The following is a 16,406-nucleotide window of genomic DNA, read 5'->3' as shown; positions in this document are numbered from 1 at the left end:
CAGCTGGGTATCCAAGAAACTGCGTCTTGGGATTCTAGGCCAATGGGGTCTGTGGCGACCACAGCTGACTAAACCAGCAGGGAGAGAGTTTTACTCTCCCAGCTCTGCACCCAGGAAGAACACAGCTCGATCAAAGCAGTGTTCCGGGGGAGCACGGGCACCTCTGGGCCCCGAGGGTGGCCTGTGTTCAATCAGACCATGGGGGCACCTGCAAAAACAATCGGAGAGAATGAGACACACCCTTATGCGAGTGTATGGCTTCGACTGGGGTTATTCTCTGTCCTCTTAACTGAGTGCCTCCAATGGGTGAGAAGTGAGCTGGGAAGTTGAATTCCTGAGCCCTGAGGTCCCTGGGCTAGAGGCAGCCAAAGCAGCGTTGCCAGTGTGCCACACATTTTCACACACACCACCATCTGCAAAGCACTGGGAACCCACAACCCTTGCACCCAAACTGTATCCTTGGACTTGAGCATCAGTATCACGCTCAGGCCCCACCCCCATCCTGCTGACTAGAACCTGCTTGTTAATGTCCCCAGGACACTGATGACATCCAGGTCTAAGGAGCACGACCAGAGACAACAGTAACCAGCAGCGACCCCTCAGATTAGTTCCCTGAAGTTATCAAGGGAAAAGGACTCAGGTGAGAGAAAGACCCGGATCACAGCATGAAAGATCTGGCTCACGTTCATTTCCTTTAAATACTGAAAGCAGTTGCACCCTAAGCTTGTGAAGTGGGTGAATATGAGTTTAGTTGCTCAGTTGTGTCTGACTCTTTACAACCCCATGGACCGTATCCTGCCAGGCTCCTCTGTCCATGGGATTCTCCAGGCAAGAATACTGGAGAGGGTTGCCATGCCCTTCTCCAGGGAATCTTTCTGACCCAGAGATCGAATCCGAGTCTCTTACATTGCAGGCAGATTCTTTACTGTCTGAGCCACCGGGGAGGCCACCAGGTAAAGTGGGTGAGACTGGTTAAGTGCTGTTCTTTGCAGGTGATGCAAACACATACAGGAAACTGGCTCTGTCCACCGAGAAGTATGAGGCATAGGCACATGCTGCTGCTGCTACTGCTGCTAAGTCGCTTCAGTCGTGTCCGACTCTGTGCGACCCCATAGACGGCAGCCCTCCAGGCTCCCCCATCCCTGGGATTCTCCAGGCAAGAACACTGGAGTGGGTTGCCATTTCCTTCTCCAGTGCATGAAAGTGAAAAGTGAAAGTGAAGTCACTCAGTCATGTCCGACTCTTAGCAACCCCATGGACTGCAGCCCACCAGGCTCCTCCATCCATGGGATTTTCCAGGCAAGAGTACTGGAGTGGGGTGCCATTGGGGCTGGACCTAATTCCACAAGGCCAAGTCCTCCCAAAATCCTTCCCTCCCTGAGATACCAGGAGCTACCTTGTACACTCACTACCACTTGCTACTGCCTCCTGAAAATGCAGTACTTCTCTTCCCTCCTCCTGAATGTCAAGTGGGTGACTATTGAAAGTGGAAAGAAATAATGCAAAATTTTTAAATGTCTACAGAATTTTGATACCATGGAGTTGAATTATCCAACTGGTCATTTGGTTGAGGGCATATTGAAGGTTTACTGGAAGAGGATAACAGATGGGGAGGGATAGAAGAGGCGGTGGTAAGGGAGAGTCCAGCAGAGAGACATCCAGAACTAACTGCCTCCGGGCCCCTCTGGTCTCAGACAACACAGCAGCCTCATAGCAGGCAAGCACCCTACCCTTCCGGGCCTGACAGCACTCGGGGTTTCCTGAAAAGTCAGTGCTCACACATGTCTTCTAGCAGACTGGAAGCCTCCTGCAGCCTCCTTGGCCTGCACTGAGATCCCCTGAGGGACCCTGCAGCCCAGAGCCTGCATAGTTCACACCTCCTCCCTAGGCCTGGCATTGCACAGAGAGGGGTCAGAACCAGGGCTCCCACGGGCTTGAGCTTGGACTTGGCGGTAAGGCTGGGGCAGGCTCAACCATGCCAAGTCAGAGGATCAGCAGTGTCCAGCAGAGCTGCTGAGCCTGGGCTGCCAAGGAGACCCCTTGGGACAGGGGTTCTCCCACTTCACACTGGCCCCAGGCCACACAGACAGCGCTCACTTCTGTATCCCATACAACCCCCGAAAGGAACCTCTCTTCTCCACCTCTCAAAAGTCCCAGTGAGAGTAAAGTTTCATAGGCAAGCCTGTCATTTAATTTCTGGAACTCGGTGCTTTACTTACTATGCGGCTCAGGACCATCCTGAAACTGGCCCCATGGGGAGAACCATGGCACCGGGTCCTCCTTAGCAACTCTCCAGGTCTGCCTGCCTCACCACAGCAGGGCAGGGAATTAGGCTGGACTCTGAATGCTGGTCTGTGTCCCCTCTTGACCTCTGACCAGCTGTGGGGCCCATCATTTTTCCTCTCTGTCTCTCAATGGGCTGAAACGATCTCTCCCTTTCAGCTGTTAAAGCTATTGTGCTATCTCTCTATGTCATGAGGCTTATAAACCTATGTTTTCAAGAAGTTCATGGTAAGCACAGTTGTGGTCTTCTGCACCCAATACACAAGATAACAGCAGAGTCAAAAAAAAAAAAAAGTCAAACCCCCCTGCCTGATGGAACCTCAAGCCGGTCCACACTCACTGGCATGTGGAGGTTAGTTTAACATCAGTGAGAGTATCTGGTGGCATTTGTAAGACAGAAGGGACTATATGTTTATCCCTCCCATCCATCCATTTTAACTTAAAAAATAAGTAAGCTAATAATATGGTGAAGTTTCTCTAATATTCTAAAGGAGCCAAAGTCCTCCAAGAATTTTCTTCCCAAAGTCTATAAGGAACTCAGCATCCTCAGCTGCTAAAAACATGAAGCATATAATAAATTCATAATAATAATAAACTGCAATAATATACCAGAATGTGGGAATTATCTGTAATTCTATCCTGATCACTTATGTCTATAGATCCAGAAAAGGGCAACATGGAAAACTCAGTGGTTTCCATATGTTTTGATTTCTTACTAAACATTACAGAAAATCACATTAAAAATACAAGTAGGTGAGAAGATACTCTGACATTTTCCCAGAAGTGAACCTCAGATGGTAGCTTCTTAAATGCCACTTGAATGAATGTATGTTCAGAGAGATGAAATGACTCGATCAAGGCCATATATCCAGCCAGCGGCAAAGCTGAACTGCCATGTGGGTCATGACCACCCCTCCCAGCACACCCAGCCATGGTGGGGCCCAGTTCATCACTCATACTGAGCACTCCAAGAGCGGCTCATGGCTGACTCTGACACAGAAATCTAGTATGACTGGCCAGCTCACATTTCTTACTTCAAACATGGCTGTGTTCTTACCAATGATGCAGAAACTCCCAGTGTGATGGGCTTAACTTCTGCCCCGGAGTCCCCGATGGATCTGCTCACACAAAAACAGCAGCACAAAGGCCCCTGCTTGGATGAATCTGCTGAACTTTAAACCAATCCAATATGGGCCTCGAAGAACCAGTTTCCTTCAATCGCATGTGTCCCTCTGAATGGTTCATCCATGGGTCATCCCAGCTGGGTTGTGAATCACTTAAATCACATAGCTAAAGCCACTTCTGGCTGAGAGCAGAATCTACCTGTGAAGGGCATTTCCATTTAGAGGGAAAGAAAACTAGTACTTCTGGAGCCTGGGACACCCTTTGGGCTGGATCCAGATACCCTGGGAGGTTTTGAAAAGTCAAAACCTTGGGGTGGGAGAGAGGAAAAAGATACTGTTGGGAGAGTTAGGAATGAAATCAAAGGGAGGGCTATTTTACACAAGGTCCTTAGCTGGGTGTCATCCCTGCAGGCTGCGACCCTGTATTTACATAAACCACAGTGTCTACAACATTATCTCCAATAATGAAAAGGTTCCACTTGTCACTGACATTTGAATTAACCAGGTGAGATAGTCTCAACTGATGCAATGTAGACTCTCAAGCCTAGTACCTGGGAGAAGAGGAAGCAAACACCACACACACACATACACACCCTGTATCCCTTGCATCTCTCCAAACACCACACACACACACACACACACACACACACACACCCTGTATCCCTTGCATCTCTCCAGTTCCCTGCCATAAAGTGGGTCAAAAACCCTCTTTTCCTAGAACTTCCTCCCTATTTTGCTTTCTAGGCTGAATTACATGGAAAAGGTGAGTCTTCATTCCAATCCCAAAGAAAGGCAATGCCAAAGAATGCTCAAACTACCACACAATTGCCCTCATCTCACACGCTAGTAAAGTCATGCTCAAAATTCTCCAAGCCAGGCTTCAGCAATACGTAAACCATGAACTTCCAGATGTTCAAGCTGGTTTTAGAAAAGGCAAAGGAATCAGAGATCAAACTGCCAACATCCGCTGGATCGTGGAAAAAGCAAGAGAATTCCAGAAAAACATCTATTTCTGCTTCATTAACTATGCCAAAGCCTTTGACTGTGTGGATCACAATAAACTATGGAAAATTCTGGAAGAGATGGGAATCCCAGACCACCTGACCTGCCTCTTGAGAAACCTGTATGCAGGTCAGGAAGCAAGAGTCAGAATTGGACATGGAAAAACGGACTGGTTCCAAATAGGAAAAGGAGTACGTCAAGGTTGTATATTGTCACCCTGCTTATTTAACTTATATGCAGAGTACATCATGAGGAACGCTGGGCTGGAAGAAGCACAAGCTGGAATCAAGATTGATGGGAGAAATATCAATAACCTTAGATATGCAGATGACACCACCCTTATGGCAGAAAGTGAAGAGGAACTAAAAAGCCTCTTGAGGAAAGTGAAAGAGGAGAGTGAAAAGTTTGGCTTGAAGCTCAACATTCAGAAAATTAAAATCATGGCATCTGGTCCCATCACTTCATGGGAAATAGATGGGGAAACAGAGGAAACAGTGTCAGACTTTATTTTTTTGGGCTCCAAAATCACTGCAGATGGTGATTGCAGCCATGAAATTAAAAGACGCTTGATCTTTGGAAGGAAAGTTATGACCTACCTAGATAGCATATTAAAAAGCAGAGACAATCCTTTGCCAGCAAAGGTCCATCTAGTCAAGGCTTTGGTTTTTCCAGTGGTCATGTATGGATGTGAGAGTTGGACTGTGAAGAAAGCTGAGCGCCAAAGAATTGATGCTTTTGAACTGTGGTGCTGGAGAAGACTCTTGAGAGTCCCTTGGACTGCAAGGAGATCCAACCAGTCCACTCTAAAGGAGATCAGTCCTGGGTGTTCATTGGAAGGACTGATGCTAAAGCTGAAACTCCAATACTTTGGCCACCTCATGCGAAGAGTTGACATACTGGAAAAGACTCTGATGCTGGGAGGGATTGGGGGCAGGAGGAGAAGGTACAACAGAGAATGAGATGGCTGGATGGCATCACCGACTCGATGGAGGTGAGTTTGAGTGAACTCTGGGAGTTGGTGATGGACAGGGAGGCCTGGCGTGCTGTGATTCATGGGGTCGCTGAGAGTCGGACACGACTGAGCGACTGAAGTGAACTGAACTGAATGTAATTAAAGAAATGGGTTGGGAAGTAGCCTTCTAATATTTAAAATGGAAACACTTTTAATTCTTTCCTCCACTTGGTTTATCCTCCTGTATCTTGAATATTTGTGTGTTTTCTCAGATGTGAGAGCTTCTAAGTAGTGGAAGCAATAAGCCCTTATTCATAGTGTCTGCTGATTTCCACAGTGTAAACACACTCACTGGGGCCCTTTTCAAGCTACCCATGTGACATTACTGAACACACGTTTGGGGAGACATGACATCATCATCTCTCACAAACTCCAGCACAGCAATGGAACTTGGAAATTACATTGTCTCAAAATGTGAAGCTACCTCTCTGCTCTTTCCCTTCCCAATCTTTCATACCGATGAAGCTTTAACAGATTTGGCTTCCATGAAGCAAATGGTTAGAACTGGTGCCATGAAATTAAAAGACGCTTACTCCTTGGAAGGAAAGTTATGACCAACCTTGATAGCATATTAAAAAGCAGAGACATTACTTTGCCAGCAAAGGGCCGTCTAGTCAAGGCTATGGTTTTTCCCGTGGTCATGTATGGATGTGAGAGTTGGACTGTGAAGAAAGCTGAGCGCCGAAGAATTGATGCTTTTGAACTGTGGTGCTGGAGAAGACTCTTGAGAGTCCCTTGGACTGCAAGGAGATCCAACCAGTCCATTCTAAAGGAGATCAGTCCTGGGTGTTCATTGGAAGGACTGATGCTGAAGCTGAAATTGCAATACTTTGGCCACCTCATGTGATGAGTTGACTCACTGGAAAAGACTCTGATGCTGGGAAAAGTTGAGGACGGGAGGAGAAGGGGACGACAGAGAATGAGATGGCTGGATGGCATCACCGACTCTGTAGACATGAGTTTGAGTGAACTCCGGGAGTTGGTGATAGACAGGGAGGCCTGGCGTGCTGTGAATCATGGGGTCGCGGAAAGTCAGACACGACTGAGCAACTGAACTGAACTGGTGCACTAAAGCCAATCAGTGTCACTTTATGGATGATCAAGGTACCAGCTGACTCATCAGAATATATTACATGATGGAATTTGCCTACTCAATAAAATTAAAGTTCTTCTGTATCTCCCTCTATCTCTCAAACTCTGGCTTTTGTATATGCTTCCAACTCTCAAACTTACATAATACCTGGTACAAATTAGGAGGGGGAGAAAGGAGGTAAGGAGGAAGAAAAAGGGGGACTATGAGAACAAGCTATTTTGAGAAAAGGATCTATAATTAATATAGTGAGCAAAGAGCCAAGAAGTGCTGAGGCAGACAGAACAACAGTAAGATCATCTCCTTCAGTTTCTAACATTAATTGGGAGAATAAATAACAGCCTTCTTTGATCATAATCTTCTGCAAGGCCACTGCTCTGAAACTGTTTCCTGCAAACATCTCTCTAATGTTTGTAGCATTAGCAGAAGCCGGCTAAAATTTCCCTAATTTTATTACCTAAAACTCAAGAGTAGGTAATTATGCTTCCTGATAACAAAATACAAAATGGTGAGGATGCCCAACTACAAAGAAACACTGAAATGTTGAATAGGAGAAAAAGAAATCTATGGCAGTTCTATAGTCACAGTAGGCAATGTACTTCATTTAACCATAGATGATAAAAATGAATGTCTTCCAGGAAGCCCTTAATAGCCTTTAAGGTCTGCTCAATTAATTTAACTATGAATAATTTTCTTTTAAAATTACTTGAAATTTTCACTTTTAGATATTAGAAAGCTATTTTTCAGTGCATTTTTAGAATTGCCCTGGGCTGTGTCCTACAGCTTAGGAAACAGAATTACTTTATCTTCACGTCCTGGTACCACAAAGCTCTCTTCTAAGCACAGCTGGAGCAGGTGTCTGAGATGTCAGGAACGAAGGAGGCTGCTGTGGTCATTCTTCAGTTCAGTCCGCTCCTTCAAAGGCTCCTGTTCCCTGAAGAACAATGTCTAAAGACCTTGACAGGATGTTCCAGGCAGACTCTGAAAGCCTACACGCATCCCTGTGGGCCAGCACAGAGTGCTGACAAAAGCCACCAGCAAGCAAGGTCAGCATCCACAAGGGAGAGGAAGGCTGAGCCCCAGATCTGACAGACCGCAAAGGGGGTGGGAGTGGGGTCACAGAAATAGGCATTCCTAACTGGGAGATCAAATCAAGAGAAGGAAGCCAGAGTCAAACAAGAGGCGTCTCCTGAAAGGCTGCCTGGAATACTGGTGAGTGGGTGAGCCTCCTGGTTAGAGGCCAGCAGAGAGCCCACGCTGGGCTTGGGAGGTACTGGGGGAGTGGGGAGATGGATGGAAACTCAAACTATAAAAGGATGCACAGCTGCAAGGGGTGCCATGCTGGCTCATGCCTCTGTGGCTTTGCACATGCTGTTCCCTCCCACCCAGAATGTCATTCCCGCTTTCAGCACCTAACAAACCCCTCCTCTCATGACACCAGTGCTCAAGAGTTCTTCCTCTGTGAAGTTTCGCTTTCACTGTCTCCTTTGTGCCACCTCTTATCTTGTAAACAGTCTCTAGCACGCAATAAGCATAATATTTGGTACTTAGCTGGGGGAGCCTGGTGGGCTGCCGTCAATGGGGGTCACACAGAGTCGGACACAACGGAAGTGACTCAGCAGCAGCAGCAAGTGCCTAACAAGTACTTATTGAATGAATAAGTGAGTGAATGAAAGGCTCAGGATAGTTTACATGGGATTTAATAGCTCCTGCTAGAAAGATCTACTTTTATTGGGACAGTGAGGCCAAAGTGACAGGAAAGGTACTTGGGTTCCCCGCTAAGTCATCTAAGACACAGTTCCTAGCTGGGCACTGCCATTGTCTGTATTCCTGAAACAATAAGGGGAGAGGAAGTATTTTCAGCTGGAAAGGGAATGAAATCGAACAGTTACAGATTCCCTGGTAGCAGAGTCAAAGGTTTGACACCCAATACTCAAATGATGATGGTTTTTAGCCAATGGAACACGTGAAAAATACCAGAGATCCTACTGGAATGGGCAGTCTTTTAGAGCCCTCCAGGCTGAGGAATCAGACTTACTGGACAGACTCGTAAGCCCACCTTAAAATTCCTGACACAAAAGGTTTGGGCCAAGACATCTGTATTTTTCAAAAATTCCCCTCAAGTGATTCTGATCATTTAGAAGCCACAATGGTTGTGTCTAAGTTACCAATGGCATGATCTTGGTGTGCAGGACTGAAAGTTACTGAGAAGGGCTGCTGTCTGCCAGGTAGACCAGAGATAGTCTAAAATAACAGCTAAACCTGTTATGCATTTACTTGGATTATCTCATTTAATCCTCCCAACAAGCATATAAAAGTATGGTCTGGGATTGTGCCCAGTGTATAGGACAGACACAAGCTTAGAGAGGTTAAGGGACTTACCGGCTATTAATACTAAGTGACAGAGGTGGAATTCAACTTCAGGTGGTTTATTCTAGAGGCCACAAGCCCTTTGCTGAAGTGTGTGGGCAGGAAGCAATGCCCTAAAACACAATGTCTTAGAGAAGAGGCTAGTGCCCTTGAAGTGGCTTCAATGTGCCTTGTCTCTGGGCCATTTTGTCCTCTAACTCATAGCAACTAGTGTTTCTGATCAATCCTGAGCTTTCCTGTATTTCTTCTGTCTCACTGAGTTTTATTTATCTTTGCATCCCTCATATACAGCACAATGCCTGGCCCATAATATATATTAATAAATGTTTGTTGAATTTAAAACAATTTGATTACATGATTGTGATGAGCACTACATGATAAAAGCTAAGAACGTCCCTTTTTCACAGATCTTGTGCCGCAGTGGTCATGGTGATATTGAAAAATGTGACTATATATACATAGGGAAGGGCAGGAACTCAGGGTGTGATTACTGGGTGAGCTCTCAAGGGAAGCACACACTTGGCCAGCTGTGTGACTATGTCTCGGACAAACCTGGAAGGATCTGGGGTTCCAGTGAAGTAGTGGATGCATGGCAAGCTTCTGTTCTGAGGCAGGACAGACACGACGCTGGCTGTGGTGAGGAAAGACTCAGAATCCACGCAGACTCCACTGGCTTTGTCCCGTAGGACGTCAATCATCGTCTGCACAGTGATGCTTTCTGTAAAGAAAAAGGAGAGGGAGGAAGCAAGCTGCTAACCAAAATCCATTAGTTATTTCCCTTTTGAGTAACAGAACCCCTGAAATTACAGCTGGGAACAGAACAGCCCTACTTTAGGTGTGGTCACAGGATAGATCTTGACCAACGAGAGGTAAGCAGAAATGATGTGTGCAACTCGCCCATCACATCCATAAAAAGGAATGCTTGCCCTTCACTCTTTTCCCTCCTTTCCCGCTGGCTGGGAGATGCCAGTGAGTGGGCCACAAAAGAAAGTCACATGTTGAGGTAAAATAACCCACCCACCCTGGACTACCCATACATATCTAGACTATGGAAGAGAAATCAAGCTGCATTTTTAAAGCCACATGACTTTGGGGTCTTCCTGTTATAGCACTAAGCAATTACTCAACTAGTACAATATGCAACAGAATTATATTCATAAGAAAGTATACAACCTATGCAGAGCACCAAGCGAGCTCTCTGGTATAATCCTGCTGGTTAGAGTCAATATTATATTGAGGGAATGACCCTTCCACAGTGAAAAATATACACAGAGAAGTCTTTCAAATATTCAGAACCATGAGGACTATTGGCTCCGACTTCAGATAAACAGACTAACAAATCTTTCACTACATAGGATTCTGGTTCTTCACTTTCTCCCTCTGTTGGTAATTCATTAAAACGGTATCTTTTCAATCTGTATTCACAAAGATCAAATCAAAGCAACACATAGGGAAAAGGTGCCTTAAACTTCGCTACCAGAACTCATATCTTCTTTGTAAATCTCCATGGATAACACACGGCAAGTCCCTGAGTACTTCAACTATCCAGGGTTCAAACTTCCTCCCTGTCTCAAAAATGAATCTGTTGATTTAAACCAGGATCTGACAGGTTGATAATGTCTCTTAAAATTCTTAATCACTATCTCTCATCATCCCCCCCCCTTGCATTTTATTTGCTGGGCCATTTCTCACACTCTGAACTTGGTAAGATGCACTTTGCAGATGGTATTATTAATATTCTCCTCTACCCTCTGAATTTCTGACAAACTAGTAGTTAGATCCAGAAGCTGCATCAGGTCTATGTTTAATATTTTGGGCAGGACTACTTCACAACTGGTATTATATATTATACTTTTACCAAGTTAGATTGTTTCAATGAAAAACTTGTAGTTTTTTATAAGATTCTCATTTTTAAATAGATACTTTCTTACTTTTCTACCCAGAATATATTAATTAAGTTCTATAGCAAAGTCCTAAAGTGTTCTTCTAGATTAACAATCAGCCAACTTTTTAAGAACCAGACAGGAAATAGTTTAGCCTTATGGGCCCTGTAAGGCTTCCCAGATGGCTCAGTGGTAAAGAGTCTACCTGCCAATGCAGGAGACTCATGAGACGTGTGTTCGATCTCTTGGTCAGGAAAATCCCCTGGAAGAGGAAATGGTAACCCACTCCAGTATTCTTGCCTAGAGAATTCCATGGACAGAGAAGCCTGGCAGGCTACAGTCCATGGGGTCGCAAAAAGTTGGACACAACTGAGCACACACACACATACACACAAAAACACAGGCCCCATAATCTCTGCTGGACTTGTTGCAACTGCTCAACTCTGCCACATAGTATGGAAGCAGTCATAAACAATAGGAAAATAAACAGCTGTGGCTGTGTTCCAGTGAAATTTTCTTTACAAAACAGGCATCTATCACCAGGTCATAATTTACCAACTCCTCTTCTAAATCACCAAAAGCCTGACTTACAAAACACATGTCTCACCAGCAAATTTAAAATGTGGTCATTGTGGTTTACGGGGAAGGGTTTTCCACTGAAGCACAAAAGTAACAAGCTACCAGTCACCACATTTACCTAAAAATAGATTCTGGCTAAGTCAATATTGGGTGGAAAATAGAGGGCTCATGAAAGGAATTCAACAATTTGACTCAACAAGTGTTCGTGGAACAAAGGGCCATAACAGGCATCACAAGGGGATCCTAAGGTGAATAAAAGATAGCACCCCTGATGTTAAGACTCAGCAGGCTAATGAAACAGGAAAATAAACAGAGAAGATAAGTCAAATGTACAAATGCTGAGGTATAAGCAAGGCTACACTAAGTGTTACAGAGACAAGCATAGTGACATCAGCGTTTAAGGGAGAAATGGGAGTAGGAAACGTCCATGGGTAAAAAAGCATCATGCAAAAAGAATAAATGCAAGTTGTGGTCATGTGACTACACAGCAAGGACTTTAGCACAAGTCAGTTTCTGTATACAGGACAAGGTCTGTTCTCCACTTTTCCTCTTTGTTTATTCTCCTGAGTTCAAACAAGGTCTCTGAAATAGCTGCAAGACAAACGGTATGAGAGGGAGAACTGTAAGGAACACCCCAACTCACCTTCTTGCTTTTCTAAGGTGTCTTTGCCTGAACAGCAGGTTAGATGGTCATCAGCTAGAGAAAAAACTTCAGAGAAATTAAACTCGTCCTCTCCCGTCCACCAACCTTGACTCTGAGCATAACTCCTGAGTTCCGGATGCTCTGCATCAATTTTAGTCGTGAGAGAAAGCTGATTGCAAATGCACTTGACTCCCTCTGTAAAGAGTACAAAGTCCAGTTATTTAAAAATAGACTTATAAAGACTTTATCAAGAAATGGACATTACAGGGCAGCTCTCCCCTGCAACTTGACTCTAACTATATGGAGGAATCAATTCCATTTCTGAAGAGAGAAATATAAGGTCGTTGGTCTTCTTTTAAGAACTCCTAGAAGGTTTGAGCAGCCCTGACACATTTTATCACGTTTTCAATGAGTGAGTCACTTGACCTGACAAACTAAACACCAAGCATTTACTACCCACGAGAAAAATGAAAGGTTTTTTTAAAGAGGCTCTGTGCTGCTAACAAGACTCACGAATGTTGCAGCTCCAGACATTTCTCCTCACCAGGTTAATCTCGCTTAACTACCACCCTCTGCTCAAATCTATATATACGTTTTTTTTTTAATTTTTAAAATATGGTACTTCTTCATTCAGATTTTTTCAGGCCCCAATATTTACAAAAACACAGTGGCCCTGATAATGAATTATTTATTTATTTAGGCCACACTGTGCGCTTGTAGGATCTTAGTAACCTAAGCAGGGATTGAACCCAGGTATATGGCAATGACAGAATAGAGTCCTAACCATTGGACCACCAGGGAATTCCCGATAATGAATTGTTTTAAAATAATGGAATGTACATGCAAATATGTGTGTATCTGGGTGCCCAGAAATGAGGAGCACGTTAGAGCCTACAGATGCAGCACTGAGCAGGTCTGTAAGTCCAGGCACTGTGGCCTTAGCTCTTCCTGTCCTTGAAACTCCCACCAGCCACTGCCACTCACCTGTGATTTTCTCCGCAGCCCAGTACTTCCCTACAGTCTCCAGCGCCCAGGCCTCCTCACGGTCCACGATCAGATATGCACTTTGGAAGCTGTGGCAAGAGTTTGCATCTTCATAATAATTCCCACCCTGTCCATGTTCTTCCAACAAGGTGACGATGACGTCTAAGGCTTCTTTAGCTGTTGCCCCTCTCTCTAAACCAAGCCTGAAGTAAGAAGAGCAGAAGCACACCTCTGTCATTTCATACCACCTCATTATTAGCACAGGCATCAAAGGCTGGGACCGAGCTGAGTTATGAAGAATGCCGACGTGCATAACTATGCTAAATACTCAGGCTGATACACAAACAGATAAACAGCATTTGAACTCACAGCACATATCACACATTCCATTCGAAATCATGGGGGCGTTTTCTGTCTTCGGTCATGCCCTTTTCACACAGGCAGGAGCCCAGTGACTTCTCTCTCTTGAAAGGAAGCTTGGCCACTTCTCTTTTTCTATTTTCTGACTCCCCTGAAGCTGGCCAGTTTAGTAGAAGACCTTAACAAGACAATCTCTCTGTGGCTTGTTCTCCCTCCTGCCTCTGAGCAAAAGGAAATCTCTGCCCAGTCCAGCCCTGACCTCTATGATTCTACACCAGGTATTCGGGTTAGTAATAGAAGTGCTCCATAGTCAGCCACTGTCCTCTGTGAATATAATTCACCCACCATCTCCTTAGGAATGGGCGGCTGGTTAGGACAAGACCAGTCCTTTTTCTACATACTTCTCCTACCTAACAGCCCACCTCCACTGGTGTGACTTACAGCTTCAGTCATTCAAAAGGACAAACTTCTTGCAAAGTGAAATAGCCATCTCCTCCCAGCCCTTCCAATGAAGAGACTCCTTAAAAAGGCCACAGAGACCACCCTCTACGTAACTTGAACCTGCGTGCTTGCATGCTAAGTCACTTCAGTCGTGTCTGACTCTGTGCAACCCTATGGACTGTAGCCCCCCAGGCTCCTCTGTGATTCTTCAGGCAAGAATACTGGAGCAGCTTGCCATTCCCTCCTCCAGGAGATCTTCCCGATACAGGGATGGAACCCACATCTCTTATGCCTCCTGCATTGGCAGGCGGGTTCTTTACCACTAGCGCCACCTGGGAAGCCGTGTAACTTGAGCAAGTTATATCATATATTTGAACTTCAGTTTTATGTCACCAGTAAAATAAGCACCTATGTCACTAAGTACTAGGAGGATGGGTTTTATGAGATAATGAACATGAAAATACATGGCGCTGGCACCTGGGACCAAGTAGGTGATCAGTAAGTTTTTAGACACAGCAGACTGTGGCAGAAAAACAAATGACTCAGAGATAAAGAGACCTCATTTCTAGTTTTGTTTCTGTTATCCACCAGGAGTAACCTTTTCAAACCTTGATTGTCTTGTCTATAAAGTGAAAAACAGGACTGTTTCCCTCTCAGGCTGATTTGAAAGAGAATGTGTGCTCAGTAAATTTCTATTTATTCATCTCTTCATTCAAATTATAATGTTGGTGACAGAAGCGTGTAGTCTTAGAACAGAGGCAATGGAACCCTACTAAGATGGCAGCAGAGGTCAGTTCTGGGTGAGTTTTCAACTTGAGATGCAATTACTGTTAAAATTCACCCAGTTTGATTCTTCCTGAAGGGACGCTGCACTGTGCTGCCAGGGAGACGAAGAGATAAAGCGACTCCATGATCCGGATTTATCTTTGCAAAAGGCTTATTTTCAGAGATAATTATATACCAATTCATTTGGCATTTCTCAATTTAAGCTTATTTAGGAAGCCTTGATGACAAGGCAATGCTTTGAGAAGTTGAAGCGTTAGGGGAGTCATATGAGAAAAAATTCATTAGAAGATGGAAGTAGTGGACTCGTCTGTTGGTCTGTCATCTTCTCCAAAAAGGAGTGGAGGAGATAAGCACTCACCTCATCTCGAAGGTCCAGAGCAAACAAGTGTGCTGCAAGTACCTCTCATAGCCAAGAGGTGGCCACACAGGAGGGCCCCTTCCTGCTTTCCACAGGTCCCTGGTTGCTCCTGGTCATTCTAGCAGAATGCCCTCAGGGCCTCAGCAGGGCCCCACTTACCCGTGCAAACAAGCACTGGGAGGAGCCTGTGAATACCCAGCCAGGGACAACAAGGTCACCTTTGGCAGCTCTTACTTCTCTTTCACAGTTTTTCTTTTAAAGATTTAAAAAAAAAAAATTTTTTTTTTTTGAAGTGGATTATTTTTAAAGTCTTTGTTGAATTTGTTACAGTACTGCTTTTGCTTTTTGTTTTTTTGGCTCCAAGGCATGTGGGATCGTAGCTCCCTAACCAGGGATGGAACCGTGTGGCCCCTGCACTGGAAGGCAAAGTCCTAACCATGGACAGCCAAGAAGTTCCTCTTTTGCAGTGTCTAACTTACTCTCCTACTACTCTGCCCGTTTGCATCCCACACTGACTTTGGTGCCTTTGGCAGTGTCTGCAGAGGGCCTCAGTGTGCCACAGACATGATTCTGATTAAACCTCTCATGCCAGGACCATGGGGAAAAGATCCCCGTTTGTCCCACCTGACCATTCCCAGGTGGTCTCCCTGCCATGGGCCAAGAATAGGACCGCTGCCAAAGCTGTGGATGACAGAGGGTCACATCCTCCACCTGAGATCCAGAGGTGCATCTATACCTCTGGATCCAGGCCCACAAGTCACCCACCATCAAGAGGCCTATTTTAAAGCCTTTCCCAACATTTCCCCTCCTAGATGAGGTGCACTCATGTGATGCCAGATGAGAACAGGAACTTTCTGGTTTTCCACGCCTGCTTTCACTTTGGCTGCGATACCTCCTTCACAGGCTTGACTGGAGCAGGAAAAGGAATGAAATTAACTGCGCCAACAGTTAACTATCAATCAACTGTTAGAGTCTCGCTCTGACATTTACCTTCAGCATAACTCAAATCCTTCAGAAATGTGAGCCTGGTCAGGTTATTCTGGGTCATGGAGTTCAGTTCAGTTCAGTTCAGTTCAGTCGCTCAGTCATATCCGATTCTTTGCGACCCCATGAATCACAGCACGCCAGGCCTCCCTGTCCATCACCAACTCCCGGAGTTCACTCAAACTCATGTCCATCGAGTTGCTGATGCCATCCAGCCATCTCATTCTCTGTCGTCCCCGTCTCCTCCCACCCTCAATCCCTCCCAGCATCAGAGTCTTTTCCAGTGAGTCAACTCATCGCATGAGGTGGCCAAAGTATTGGAGTTTCAGCTTTAGCATCAGTCTTTCCAGTGAACACCCAGGATTGATCTCCTTTAGAATGGACTGGTTGGATCTCCATGCAGTCCAAGGGACTCTCAAGAGTCTTCTTCAGCACCACAGTTCAAAAGCATCAATTCTTCAACCATCAGCTTTCTTCACAGTCCAACTCTCACATCCATACATGACC

General features: G+C 45.2%; 1 protein-coding gene across 4 annotated transcripts in view; it reads right to left on the bottom strand.

Annotated features, from left to right (window-relative positions):
* Positions 1 to 16,406, bottom strand: part of SCRN1 (secernin 1) — a 68,874-nt gene that overhangs the window by 7,839 nt on the left and 44,629 nt on the right. For 3 of the 4 annotated variants that reach the window (XM_088834598.1, XM_055420947.2, XM_055420948.2), the window contains 3 exons: positions 12,971 to 13,173; positions 11,987 to 12,181; positions 9,434 to 9,599 (listed from right to left, as the gene is read on the bottom strand). In XM_088834598.1, the coding sequence (XP_088690724.1) occupies positions 9,434 to 9,599; positions 11,987 to 12,181; positions 12,971 to 13,173 (564 nt within the window). The remainder of the gene's footprint in view (positions 1 to 9,433; positions 9,600 to 11,986; positions 12,182 to 12,970; positions 13,174 to 16,406) is intronic. The other variant, XM_055420949.2, reaches the window with a different exon arrangement.

Source organism: Moschus berezovskii, chromosome 3 (genome assembly GCF_049115385.1).
Source record: "Moschus berezovskii isolate FMDL1 chromosome 3, NW_MosBer_1.0, whole genome shotgun sequence".
NCBI lineage: Eukaryota > Metazoa > Chordata > Mammalia > Artiodactyla > Moschidae > Moschus > Moschus berezovskii.
Note: the sequence above shows the minus strand (reverse complement) of the source record. Positions and strands in the feature narration are given on the sequence as shown.